Source organism: Piliocolobus tephrosceles, chromosome 12, assembly GCF_002776525.5.
Source record: "Piliocolobus tephrosceles isolate RC106 chromosome 12, ASM277652v3, whole genome shotgun sequence".
Lineage (NCBI taxonomy): Eukaryota > Metazoa > Chordata > Mammalia > Primates > Cercopithecidae > Piliocolobus > Piliocolobus tephrosceles.
This window is the reverse complement of record NC_045445.1, coordinates 29,973,615-29,987,459: the sequence shown is the minus strand read 5'-3', so window position 1 is coordinate 29,987,459 and position 13,845 is coordinate 29,973,615. Positions and strand designations below refer to the sequence as shown.

Genomic DNA, 13,845 nt, shown 5'->3' with positions numbered 1-13,845 from the left:
TGTGAGGAGTCAAATTTAATAATATACTTCAGTTTAAGCTAATATACAGAAATTTTAAAAAATTTTTTGTTAATTTTATGTTTCATCAAGTAGAAGGTATGTGGAAAGTGAGGATTTGTTGTTTTAGGGTCATTCAGAGGTGGTTTGGGCAGTTTTGATGTCTGATCGTACAGTGTGTTAGATGTTTTGTTGGCTTTCCTAAGAGAAGTGGTAACTCTGAGGTCTTGGAGCCACATATGGTTTTAAAAAATATCATGCACAGCTCCTCGATTAAATATTTAAAATTCTACCAAAAATTGTCTTGATGCTACATCCTCTGAAAGGTATAAATTGTTACTAAAAGGTAGACACACAAGAGGGAGTTCCAAATAACTAACAACAAAGAAAAATATTTTAGTATGTCTAGTGCAAACTATGCTAACATCAGACAACTTGAATAGTGGTACGTTAATTTAATTTGATATGATAAATGCCATGGGTATGGAAGGTAGCATGGTGTAGTAGTTGAGAAAATATGCTCTGAACTGACATAGTGCTAAATTGGAGACTTGGTTCTGCTACTCTCTAGCTATGTGATTCTGGGTAAGTCACTTACTATCCCCACCCAGAGCATTAATTTTCCCATCTACAAGTAGGGAAAACAGTAGTACCTAAGCCTCATAGGGTTATTGTGAGAATTAAATGATACATAACACATGCAAAAAAAATTGGAGTACTGCCTGGTCATAGTAAATATTCAGTAAGTAATTTCTTAATGTGATTGAGACTAAAAGGTAGCATTACCCTATATAACTCAGTATCATTTATACTAGAGATTCCTAATTTTCACCTGAAATTTAGATACCTAAATTTCAACCCTTGGCCAGGTTGATTACCACTGTGCTAGGGGCTACGCTATTCCTTTCTAATGTGAACATTTTATTTTATTTTATTCTATTTATTTTTTTTTTTGAGACGGAGTCTTGCTCTGTCACCCGGGCTGGAGTGCAGTGGCCAGATCTCAGCTCACTGCAAGCTCCTGCCTCCCAGGTTTACGCCATTCTCCTGCCTCAGCCTCCGGAGTAGCTGGGACTACAGGCGCCCGCCACCTTGCCCGGCTAGTTTTTTGTATTTTTAGTAGAGACGGGGTTTCACTGTGTTAGCCAGGATGGTCTCGATCTCCTGACCTCGTGATCCGCCCGTCTCAGCCTCCCAAAGTGCTGGGATTACAGGCTTGAGGCTGGGCTATTCCTTTCTAATGTGAACATTTTATAAATGACTCACCTCCATCATTATCCAAGTTATCTCCACAAAGCATTTCCATGACAACATTGCAGCCTGTCCCACTCCAACCCACCTGGCACACACAGTGCCAACCATTTTGATCCAGGGTACATCGTCCATTTCCAAAGCAGAGTCCTGGGCAGCCATCTGAAAAGACATCAGAGAGTAACCATCACAGAGACATCAGAATGGGACTGGCCAACAATGATGTATTTGCCTATAGGGAAGCATCTAATCATCTGGGCCCCATTCAGATGAGGTGTTGAATAAATGGAAGAGGAGCTTGCTTGCTTGCAAAACCTTCCCAGGGAACTTGTTATCCCTTACTCTGCAGTAGTTTTCCTTTGAGAGCCAATTAAGCTTTATTAATGCTAACCCCAATTCCCAACCCCTGGTTCACATAGGAAGAAAACTATGGTAGGGGCAAAAATTCTTTTTTCTTTTCAATAAACATATCTCCTCATCTCAATCAAAACTATATGGATGACACTGTATCTAGTTATGGCCAATATGTTGGGAAAAGATAGCAGTCCCTATGAAGAAAAACTTTCCCTAACTACTTCTAGCCTGTGCTGATTTTCCCTTGTGATGTATTGCTTCAGGACTTAAGTATGTTGGTATACAGTTCAGACCACACCATTTAGTATTTGTTCACATGGTGCCTTAGAAATGTGCTGTAGTTGCTTCATATTTATTCACCTTTTCTCTTCAAGATTATTATTCATCTGTGGGCTAAGGATTGAAATCTTTACTTCTATGGTATCTCTCTCAAAAGCTTGCATGATATTATGCTTGTAACAATAATATTAAATGTTAAATAAGGGTTTATGGAATTACTACATGCCAGATTTAGACTTTCTGAATTATAGAAAACTGGAAAATATCAAGTCAAGAGGAAAGTGTAGCATTTAAATAACTTATATCCATTGATGAAGCATCAACACTGACAATGGTTCCTCTTTAGACTTTAAATTTCTCAGGGATGCCCTACTCTTTGTACCCGTAGTTTGCAGTTCAGCTCTAGCAAAGGGTAACTTCACATGTGCCACATGCACAGTGGGCAGATGAATGGAGAAAGCAACTATAATGCTACTGGGTGTTTTCCTAGTAGCAACACAGGACCAGACCTGAATTTTACAGGGAATAGTCCAGTCAATATTCATTTCAGTTTCTTTCTTTGAAATAAAATTCCAAAAGCATAAAGAGCAAACCAAAAAACAAAAAAAAGTTTTAAAATATCTGTAGAAGTTACCCATTGTTCCTTCTAAATAGTTTTCCAAACAACTATCAACAGACCAGAGGAAGAAAAAATTTAAAAATAAAATGAGAGATGACCGTTAGAAAATATGGAAAGCTTTATGTATGTAATATACTCATGACATGGCATATGATGAACATACATAGGGTTGAGAAGGGAAATTTTGTAGTTCTATTCTAATGGATATGCAATAGATAATTAAGATGAAATAAAGAATAATTTGGGACATATTAAGCTTTTGAAGCTGAGGTAATGAAAGGCACTAGGATATCTGGCAGAAAAACCTTTGCTGTCTCTGTTAAAGGAAGCTCCCTGGAGGGATGTATGATGGGATACTTCTAGGAGGATAATTCTCCTGCCCCTGTAAGGACTTAGGAATCCTTGTATATGGACTTGGAGCTACATTGTTATGTTAAAGAAAAAGTTCATCCTCTGAACCAAATTATTTAATAATTATTAAAGTATTAAAATTATTTAATAATTACCTGTGTTACACACACAGATCCAGACACACACACATACACAGAACTCAATATAAAGACAAGAGAAAATAGTCCTTAAAACTGCTTATCAGTCCATTCTATACTATAGTAAAAAGTGACTCTTCGATGTTGAAAAAACAAATTACCTTTTAGTGTGACAATTTTAGCATGAAACTGAGAACACTATATTTAAATAAGATTGCCAAAAATAAAAACAAACAACACAAATGGCAAAAAACACCATCCTTTCTTTCTCACATGCATATTTTCTTTTAAAAATATATTTCTGTTATAAAATTAGTGAGAAAAAAACTTACCTCTGACAGCGTCTAAGTAGTGAGCTAAAAGGGAGGGGAAAAGAATGATCAAATGAATTTCTGACTATATGACAAATGAATTTCAGACTAAAGGTATACAATATGTACTAATCATCTGTTGCCTAGGAGGAGAACAGCAAACTGTGAACTGCTGAAATGCCTGCAGCTCAAAAGTTGGGTACATGGGTCTGTGTAGTCTGTGAATAATACTTTCTGTGAGAATGATATTAATGGCATTTTTTCAAGAAACTCTATTAGGCTTCCTAAAAAGTGTCATATTTCATTAGAAGTATAAGAAGTGTACTGCATTTTCACATTTCAGAAATAACTTCTGTGAAAGAGCACTGGCTTCAACTTCTTATTAGTAATATCTTTAGAAGAGAGTTCTGGAGTAAACACCTATGGTAATCATCACAATATTTAAATCCTCTCATGTAAAGGCAATAAACCTACTGTAGTACAGAAATGTAACTACTTAAGCTACACATCTGAATCTCATCCCTCTCCACCTTTTTAATGAATCTTAAATATTTCCCACAGTTGCAGAACAAGACTTACCGTACCTTTAGTAGAGAAGTAATGCAGTTTATGAAGATTATATGCTATATGTATTATATATATTATACATTACTTTGGCAAGTTCCAACCATTATAAGAAAATACTTTCACCTAAAAATGAAAGCTCTAGTATAGTCTAGTGAGGGAAAAGCCTACAAACAATGAATTGGGTATCCAGAGGCCCACATTTGCCTTTGCTCTGCAGGAATTTTCTGTGTAGTCAAGGAATGCCACTGGAACACTCTATGACCCACTTTCTTTAGTTGAATAATGGGAATCATACTTGTTACTCTGTATTAATGACAACCTTTCTATGCAAAGGTTTGTTGCATAGAAACCTTTGTGGTGGATAGAAATATATGTTAAGGGCTTTGCTTTTTTTTTTTCAGAAAAAGTGTTTATAACTGAAATATTTATTTTGAATATCTTTTATAGTGTGAAGATCACATGATAGATTAATTATTACATAAGCTTTTCTGTATTCACAGATCATTTTCCCTTTGTGAAATTAGCAATAAGGGGTGAAGAGAGAGTGGTGGCTTCAGGACCAACTCTCTACATTACCAGATAAACAATTCAACACAAATGTTCTGTTGATGATAGGTCAGAAGTGGCTTCCTCATATACATTAAAGACAGCCTCTAATGATATTGAATGGCCCCTGTTAAAGTAGTCCCATTTAATGAAATTGCCTCTAAGTGCTTTCAACCGAAACAACCTATACTTTTCAAAAGGAAAAATGGGCAGAGAATGTTACCTTCACAACAAAAGCACTTTTCTTATTAACTAATGACACTTTATTCCAATGTAACATCTTTCACCTGAGTAACTCAAAGCACTTGAAAGCAGAAAACATAAGGAATACTGAAGTAATAAGAAACGAAACAACACAAAAAATACGTAGAATATCATCGACAAAAGAAGAAACCTATCAGTTCACAAAACTTTAAAACTTGTAATCAACCCTCCTTGTCCGCCTCTACTCCAACCTCAAATTCTACTAAATGCCTGGTGATTGACTCACTAGACTGCTTTTAACTTCAACTAATTCAATTTACTATGATTAAAGTATGGTGGTACTTACCAATTGTGCAGTGGTCGCCCTCCCATCCAGGGCTACACTCACATTTTCCATCTTTGCATTGGCCATGCTCAGTACAATGAGAATGGCAGGAGCGTTCCTCACATGTTGGTCCTACCCAGCCTTCTTCACACTGGCAAATTCCTCTTGAACAGACTCCATGGCTACCACACTCCATGGTACACAGCTCTGTGGGGAATTCAAAGAAGATATATTAACATATTTTGTTAAAACCAGCATCCATTCTTCCAAAAAACATTAGAATTACCAAAAATCCCAGTCTATATTTATATTTATATTTTATTTATTTATTATTTTAATAGAGATGGGGTCTTGCTATGTTAACCAGGCTGGTCTTGAACTTCTGGCCTCAAGTGATCCTCCCATCTTGGCTTCCCAAAGTGCTGGGATTACAGATGTGAGCCACCATGCCCTGCCTATACTTATATTTTAAACAAAATGTTAACAAACAATTTATATAAACAAGATGTCACAAAGATCTCTAGCATCTGAATGAATGTGCAAGAAACTCTAAAAAGACGTAGTTAAGTCTCTAAGAATAATACAAAACTCTAAGCCAAACTGATTTTGAGAAGTCTATAAAATGATAATGGCATTCAAGGCTTAGAAATGAGATTAATGACAAACAAATGTCAAGTGGGTTTCACTAAAATTTCATTAAGATCGCAGATAATGTTGCAGGGATTTTACGATACTATAAGATATCACTGGGGGAAAAATCCCAATAAAACAGTGCCCTAACTTCATTCAGAAAGACACGTTCATTAATTGGAAAGATAATAACTTTCTAATAAAATTCAAAATATGAAAAAGGTAAAAATGCCAATGATGACAACCAGCTGGTTTCCCTGATCATACTAACAATATTTGCATTTATTTTAAGCATATAAAATTAACCCTGGTTGATTAAAGTACACATCCTTCTTATCTTCAAATGCTACTCAGTATTTAGACAGTATAATAATGATGATGTGTACTGGCTCTGCTGAGTTTCTTTCCTTTGTCACTTTGACTTTTTGTTGAGAAATGTTGAATATTAATAAAGTCATGACAGTAGATAAACCAACATAAAAGCAGGGAAGCCTCTTTCGTGATCTAATTCCCTTGCCGGAGGAAGAGAAGTAGGATAAAAACCTACGGAAAGAATGAAATACGTTTTGGGAACAATAGACCACATATTCCTGAAAGGAAAAGAGGGTGTTCTGGAAGCCAGGTTGTCTCTTTCACAGTCTCAAATTCTGAAACTAGTTTAACATATTTAGAGGCATTGATATTAATATACTCCACAGATAGCAAAGTTATTTTTCAGTAGATGACAATATTCTTTTGAAAAAGCCATGATTATGAGTTTTATTATAATCTGGATCAATTTGTTCATAAGTTTACTCATAAGCATTCTTTGAAGGTCAGGGTATGATGGAAAGAGTAGTGGATTTGAAATAAAGATAACTGCATCCCTGATTCCTCTGCTTAGTACCTATGGACCCTTAGGCAACTTACTAATGTATTGTCTTAATCTCTGTTTGTGTAAGAATGCAATAGAAGTAATAACACTTATACCTCACAAGGCTGTTGGGACAGATTTGAAATATAGTTTAGAGATGTAACCAATAGGACTTGCTCAAAATTGTATATAAGGGATGAAGGAAAGGGAAAAATAAAAGTTTGGCTTAAACAAATGGACAGATAATGCTGTCATTAATGAAATGAGAAAGGCTAAGGGAAAAATAAGGGTGGAAGATCAAACAGATTAACCTTAAGATATATGTAAAAAGCCAAGTGAAAATGTCAGTGCAACCAGTAGGAAATATGATTCTGACAGGCCAGGGCTAGAGATAATAAAATTGGCCATCTTTAGCATATAGGTGGTATTTAAAGGCATGGAAATAACTGGTTGATATCCCTAAAGAGGGAATAGAAGAGCCCTGAAGAAAGATCAGGTAGAAAAAAGAGGAACCATCAAAGGAAACTGGAATGGAGAAGGCAGTGAATGATAGGAAGAAATCCAGGAGATTGTGGTGTAACTAAAGCCCAAGAGGACATTTTTTAATAAAGGAGTGTTTAACTACATCTAATATTGCTAAGAGGTCAAGTAAGGCACAGCCAGAGAAGTGTCCATTGGATTTATCAACATGGAATTTGTTGATGACTTTAGGAAGAGCTGTACTGATAAAGGTGTAGTTGAAAATCCAAATTGGAAGGGGTGGAAACGTGAATAGAAAGCTGTACAGGGTAACATCAGATTGTGAGAAAAGTCTAGGACACAGAAAAACATATCTTAAAAAGGTGGGCCTTGGCTTAAAAAGTGGTAGCTCAGGTAGAATTATCCTGAAAGAACCCCTGGTCCCTAATCTTGGTCTGAATCTCTGATAATTTGTATTTATAATTTCAGTTCTTGCAGTAAGGCTGATATTATCATTCTGTTCCCATTCACGGCCTCCCCCCAAGACATTAAAAACTGAATTGAAAGGGCCTTTATAAGATTAGGCGCTAATTGGTTAAAGCTAGTCAAGACAGCTCTGACTAAAACAGTTAGAAGCAAACATTTTTCATATATTGCTTTGTACAACTATAAATGTTAGGCATAGAGGAGTATGACATTCTGATTTCTGTCTGAAAAGTAATAGGACTAGACGAACAGTATTGGCCAAATAGCAGACTAGGCTATTTTCAAACTATCTCTATATAAACCATTAGAAATGTTGGATATAATGTAACAATTTTTTAAATTGCATGTCTTGGCTCACAAAAATAGAGAAATCTTCAAGTGCCAGAAGCAAAGAGGATGCTAAAAGCCAAAGCAGTCAATCATCTGGTAGTCTTGAGAGTTATTATACCCAATTACGACTAGGGGCTTGGGTACTTATGTCCACAAAGAAAAAAGAGATGAGGTATTGGACCCATTTCAGATGGGGAGTTGGACTAAATCTCCAGCATAAAGTTGGAGACACTTGAAAGGCTGCAATTTCAGTAAGATGGTGAGTAATAAACTGTACCCACTAGCCTAGAGAGATGACAAAGCACTGACTATTGAGTACAAAATAATAATAATAAAAAATCTGGAGCTAGGATAAATGTAGAAATAAAATACTATCTTTTAATAGTATGTAAGATGGAGTGTCCTGAATGAAATATTTGGGAAGCCTTGTATTATTCGGGAGTTAGGTAACCGGTAATTTGTCAAGTATGCATATGAAAACATAAAGGTGAAATTCTGTTTCTAGTAATAGGGACCTAAGTAATTTTTACTATTCCCTTCTGATGAGAACTAGAAAATCTAAACAAAATATATTTTAAAATCTTTTGGGAGTTAGTGGAGTTCACAAAACAGTAAAGAATTACTGTGCCAACATATACACCATGGAATACTATGCAGCCATATAAAAGGATGAGTTCATGTCCTTTGCAGGGACATGAATGAAGCTGGAAACCATCATTCTCAGCAAACTATGGCAAGGACAAAAACCAAACACCGCATGCTCTCACTCATAGGTGGGAATCGAACAATGAGAACACTTGGACATAGGAAGGGGAACATCACACACTGGGGCCTATCGTGGGGAGGGGGAGGGGGGAGGGATAGCATTATGAGGTATACCTAATGTAAATGACGAGTTAATGGGTGCAGCACACCAACATGGCACATGTATACATATATAACAATCCTGCACATTGTGCACATGTACCCTAGAACTTAAAGTATAATTTTTAAAAAAATGAAAAAAAAGATAAAAAAGAATTACCATGCCAAGTTCCAGAAGAAAAAGAAAACACAGAGAGAGGAGCCTGACATTTGTGGATGCTTTTCCTGTAGCAGCATCTGTCAATTATACCAGAGGGAGCTAGAAGCTCAGAGGCTGAGTAGGGCTTTTTCAGTCTCATGGAATCAGAAAATAAAAATTGAATCGAAATTTCCAACATTGGCCAGGCACATTGGCACACACCTGCAATCCCAGCACTGTGGAAAGGTGAGGTGGGCAGGTCACTTGAGCACAGGAGTTTGAGACCAGCCTGTGCAATGTAGTGAGACTCCATCTCTACAAAAAATACAAAAGATACCCAGCATTTTGGGAGGCCGAGACGGGAGGATCACGAGGTCAGGAGATCGAGACCATTCTGGTTAACATGATGAAACCCCGTCTCTACTAAAAAAAGAATACAAAAAGCTAGGTAGGCGAGGTGGCGGGCGCCTGTAGCCCCAGCTACTCGGGAGGCTGAGGCAGGAGAATGGCGTAAACCCGGGAGGCAGAGCTTGCAGTGAGCTGAGATCCGGCCACTGCACTACAGCCTGGGTGACAGAGCGAGACCCCAACTCCAAAAAAAAAAAAAAAAAAAAAGATAGCTGGGTGTGGTGGCATGTGCCTATAGCTACTCAAGAAGCTGAGGTGGGAGGATTGCTTGAGCCCAGGTGGTCAAGGCTGCAGTGAGCAATGTTCATGCCACTGCACTCCAGCCTGGGCAACAGAGTGAGACCCTGTCTCAAAAAAAAAAAAAAAAAAAAGAAAAAAAAATTCCAACATTAAAGAAAGCGGTAAGCCAAATAAATGAAGCAAAATTGAAAGAAGACAAAAGGGAAAAGGACAAATTCACAGTCATAGTCAGAGACTTTACAGCCCCCCTCTCACACCAACTGATAGAGCAAGCAAACAAATCAGAAGGAGTATGAAATATTTAAGCAACATGGTTAACAGATTTGATCTAATTGATATATATAAGACACTGCCATAAATGACTACAAAATACACATAATGTATTTCAAATGTATATAGAACATTTACAAATATTGACCATGTGCTAGGCTCTAAAGCAAGTCTTGATATATTTAGAAATATTGAAGTCATACATAGGATATTTTAAGTCCAGTATGAAATTAAACTTGAAATTAGTAATAACAGATGAACCTAAAATCCATACATGTTTGGAAATCAAGAAATACATTTTTGAATAAAACATTAAACAAATAAGACATCATCATGAAAATTAGAAGAGACTGAAATGAGTAAAAATGTATAATATAATTAAATCCATGTGTACAGAAAAATTTATAAGGTAGAAAGAAAAACGAGCTGAAAAACCATGACCTAAGTATCGATTCTAAGAAATTAGAAAGAGAAAACCAAAGTATACTCCAAGAAAGTAGAAGGAAGAACATGCTAATTATAAGAGCTAAAGCTAATACAATAGGAATAAATATACTACAGAAAGAATCAACAAAGTCAATACTTGATGATTGGCTCAGACCAACAAAATTGATAAACTCCTGGTAGAGACTGATCAAGATGAAAATACAGAAGACCCAAATAACCAATATCAGAAATAAAATATGACATTGCTATACATAGTACAAACATAAAACATCCTAAGAGGATATCACTAACAGCTTTTTGTCAACACATCTGAAATTTTTGATGAAATGAACAAATTTCTAGAATAATACAACTTAATAAACTACAAGAAAAAATGGAAACTGAATAGTTTCTATAAAGAAACTTAATCCATAATGGAAAACATTACCACAAAGAAAATTTCAGTCTCAGATGACTTCATTTGTAAATATACCAAACTTTTAAGAAAGAAAAATTGCCAATCTTAAACTTTTCCAAAAAACAGAAAAAGAGGAAGCTCTTAACAATATGACTTATGAGGTCAGCATAATCCCGATATAAAATTCTGAAGGATGTTATTTAAAAAATATATGCCAATCTTTCTCATGAAGATCTCATTCATGGATACAAAAATCCTAAACAAAAATTAACATAGCAAATCTAGCATTACATAACAGGAAATAATATCATGACCAATTTGTGCTTATTCTAGGAATATATTATAAGTTTGCTTTCACATTAGAAAATTAACAAACGTAATTCATCACATATATGGAATAAAATAGAAAAATCAAATTATCATCTCAATAGATATATAATAGGTATTTCATAAAATACTAAACATCCATTCATGATAAAAACTTGTAACAAACTAAGACTAAAAGGACATTTTGAGTTAACTTGTAATTAAAAGGAACTTTTAACTTTAATTTTAAAACTAAGACTAAAAGGAACTTTAAATTTGATAAAGAGTAGCTACAAGACCTCATAGCAAACATCATAATAGTGAGATGTTGAAATCTTTCCTTGCATTATTAAGACTGAGAAAAGATGCCTATGATCATGACTTCTACACAATATAATTCTGGAGGTCCTAGCCAATGAAATTATGCAAGACAAAGAAAACTTGTATAAACACTGAAAAGGAATAAATAAAGTCATCATCACTCAAAGGCAGTACAACTTTAACTTAATGGACATATATAGGACCTCAAAGCTATGACTATACAATACATGTTCTTTCCAAGCACACAGAGAATAACCCACAAAAACTGACAAAGTTTCGTCTACAAAGCAAGACTCAATAAATGCCAAAGGTTCCACAGCATACAGATTATACTGCTTTACAAAATGCAGTAAAATTAGAAATCAATAAACAAAAAGATAACAAAAGAAAAATTCCAGAAAGGTGTTCTTTAAAAACACACTTAAAAATAATTCATGAATTATGTTTCAAAAATTACATTGGAATTAGAAACTGAGTAACAATGAAATACTATTTACAAAAACTTGCGGGATGCAGCTTAGACAGTAACTTAGAGCAAATTCACAGCCTGAAATGCATGTAGTAGAAAAGAAGAATAATTGAAATCTAATGAGCAAAGTGTCCAAATCAAGAATTTAGAAAAAGGACTACATATAAATAGATGAAGGACACAACAAAGCCAAGAGCAGAAGTTAATGAAATCGGAAACAAAGAAACAACAGAGAAGATCAACAAAATCAAAATATGCATCTTTGAGATGAATATAAAAAACAGAGAAACCTGTGGCAAAGTAAGAGAGCTAGAAAAAAGGAAAAGAAAGAATACAAATAAACATTAAAGATTAAAATTCAAAAACAAATTAGAGACTGCTACTAACAACTTTATGCCAGTAAGTCTGAAACCTTAGATAAAGTAGGCTTTTCCCAGAAAACAGATGGATGTGAGAAGAAATAGAAAACATGAATACACATTAAAAACATTGAAAATTGCCCAGATGGTTTTACAGGTGTATTTTGTCAAATTTTCAAAGGACAGATAATCTCTATTTTAAACTATACCAGAGAACCGGAAAAAAGGGAAACCATCTTGAATCATTTTATAAGACTATAGTCTAGTTCCAAGACAGTTCCAAAATAGGGTAAGAAAAGGAGAAAATGATTTTGTTTTTAAAGATGAGATGTCGCTATTTTGCCCAGACTGGACTCGAACTCTTGAGCCAAGCAATTCTTCCACCCCAGCCTCCCTAGTAGCTGGGACTGCAGGTGTGTTCCACCTTGTCCAGCTTTAGAAATGATTTCTTAATAGGCCAATCTCACTTATAAACATGGCTGCAAAAATCTCCAAGAAAATATCTGGTAATCAAATCAAAAATGCACACACATACACACACACACATACACCAGTATACAGAAGTCACAGCCAAATAAACATGAATGCTAGGATGGCTTAACTTTAGAAAAATCTATTAATGTAATTCACCACTGAATTATTCCATTTTACTTTAACACATTTCATAATGATTAAAGAAAAATTATAATTTTATTATTATATGTAGAAAGAGTACCATTTAAAATTTAGTTCCTATTTATCATAGAATCTCCTAGAAAAGCACGGCTAAAAGATAACTTAACTGAATATGGTAAAGGTGATTTACCAAAATCCTATAGTAAGCATCATATTTAGTACAGAAATGGAGTAATATATTCCTCTTAATGTCAGAAGAAGTACTAGAATTAACTACAGCTTCTAACTCAGTGTTGTATTGGAAATCATAGTCAGCACAAAAAAGCAACCAAAGACATAAAAAAGTGGAATGTCTGAAAAGGAAGAGATAAAATTGAATATACAAGTAAACTATGAAAGCTACAAGAGAGAATAACAAGGTTTCTGGATGTAAAACCAAAAAGAAAAAATCAATAACATGCCTAGATATCAGGGGCAGCAAATTAGAACATGTACTTTTTTTTCTAAATAAAAGGTCCCATTAACGATAATAGCAAATATAGCAAAAAAAGGTTCCATACTCCTTCACATACAATTTTACAACTTTATTGAAGAACACATAAAAAGACCCAATCAATGGAAAGTACTGTGTTCATGGCTCACAAGCCTCAATATCATTAGAAAGTCAATTTTTCTGTACTAGTTCTATAAATTCAATTCAATTCTGGTAAATATCCCATCGCAGAGCTTGAAACATGATCCTAAAATCCATATGAAACAGAAAAGGCCAAGAATATCCAAGAACATTTTGAAGCATACCTATTAATACTAGGAGGTGTGTATATCTGTCTGAACGTAAATATCCATCAATGGGAAAGGATATATAAATTTTAGTATATTTATGCAGTGTAAAAAATATAGCAGTTAACTTGAATAAGGTAGAGGTCCATGCCTGAATATGGACAAACTTTAGAAACGTAACGATGAAGGAGGAAAGCAAGTTATTCATATGAAATTTAAACACATGTAGAACAATACAACATATTTTATAGATATATATATATATATATTTGGAAAAGCTTAAAAATATGTATTGTATGGCAATGATTAGATTGAGGATAGTGGTTTCTGCTGTAGAGAAGAGAGGCAGATGGGATCACAAAAGTATACATAGGGATTTTGTGTTTATTAATTTTTTTTCCCTTGGCCAATAGGGATTTTATTTTATTTTATTTTTATTTTTTCTCTTTTTTTTATTATTATACTTTATGTTCTAGGGTACATGTGCATAACGTGCAGGTTTGTTACATATGTATACTTGTGCCATGTTGG

At 34.8% G+C, this 13,845-nt stretch overlaps 1 protein-coding gene across 2 annotated transcripts in view; it reads right to left on the bottom strand.

The window, feature by feature from the left end:
* TENM1 (teneurin transmembrane protein 1) overlaps nucleotides 1–13,845 on the bottom strand; it is a 604,771-nt gene that overhangs the window by 183,794 nt on the left and 407,132 nt on the right. For both annotated transcript variants that reach the window (XM_023198891.1, XM_023198892.1), the window contains exons 12-14: nucleotides 4,963–5,148; nucleotides 3,321–3,344; nucleotides 1,264–1,410 (exon numbers count right to left, since the gene is read on the bottom strand). In XM_023198891.1, coding sequence (XP_023054659.1) covers nucleotides 1,264–1,410; nucleotides 3,321–3,344; nucleotides 4,963–5,148 — 357 coding nt within the window. The remainder of the gene's footprint in view (nucleotides 1–1,263; nucleotides 1,411–3,320; nucleotides 3,345–4,962; nucleotides 5,149–13,845) is intronic.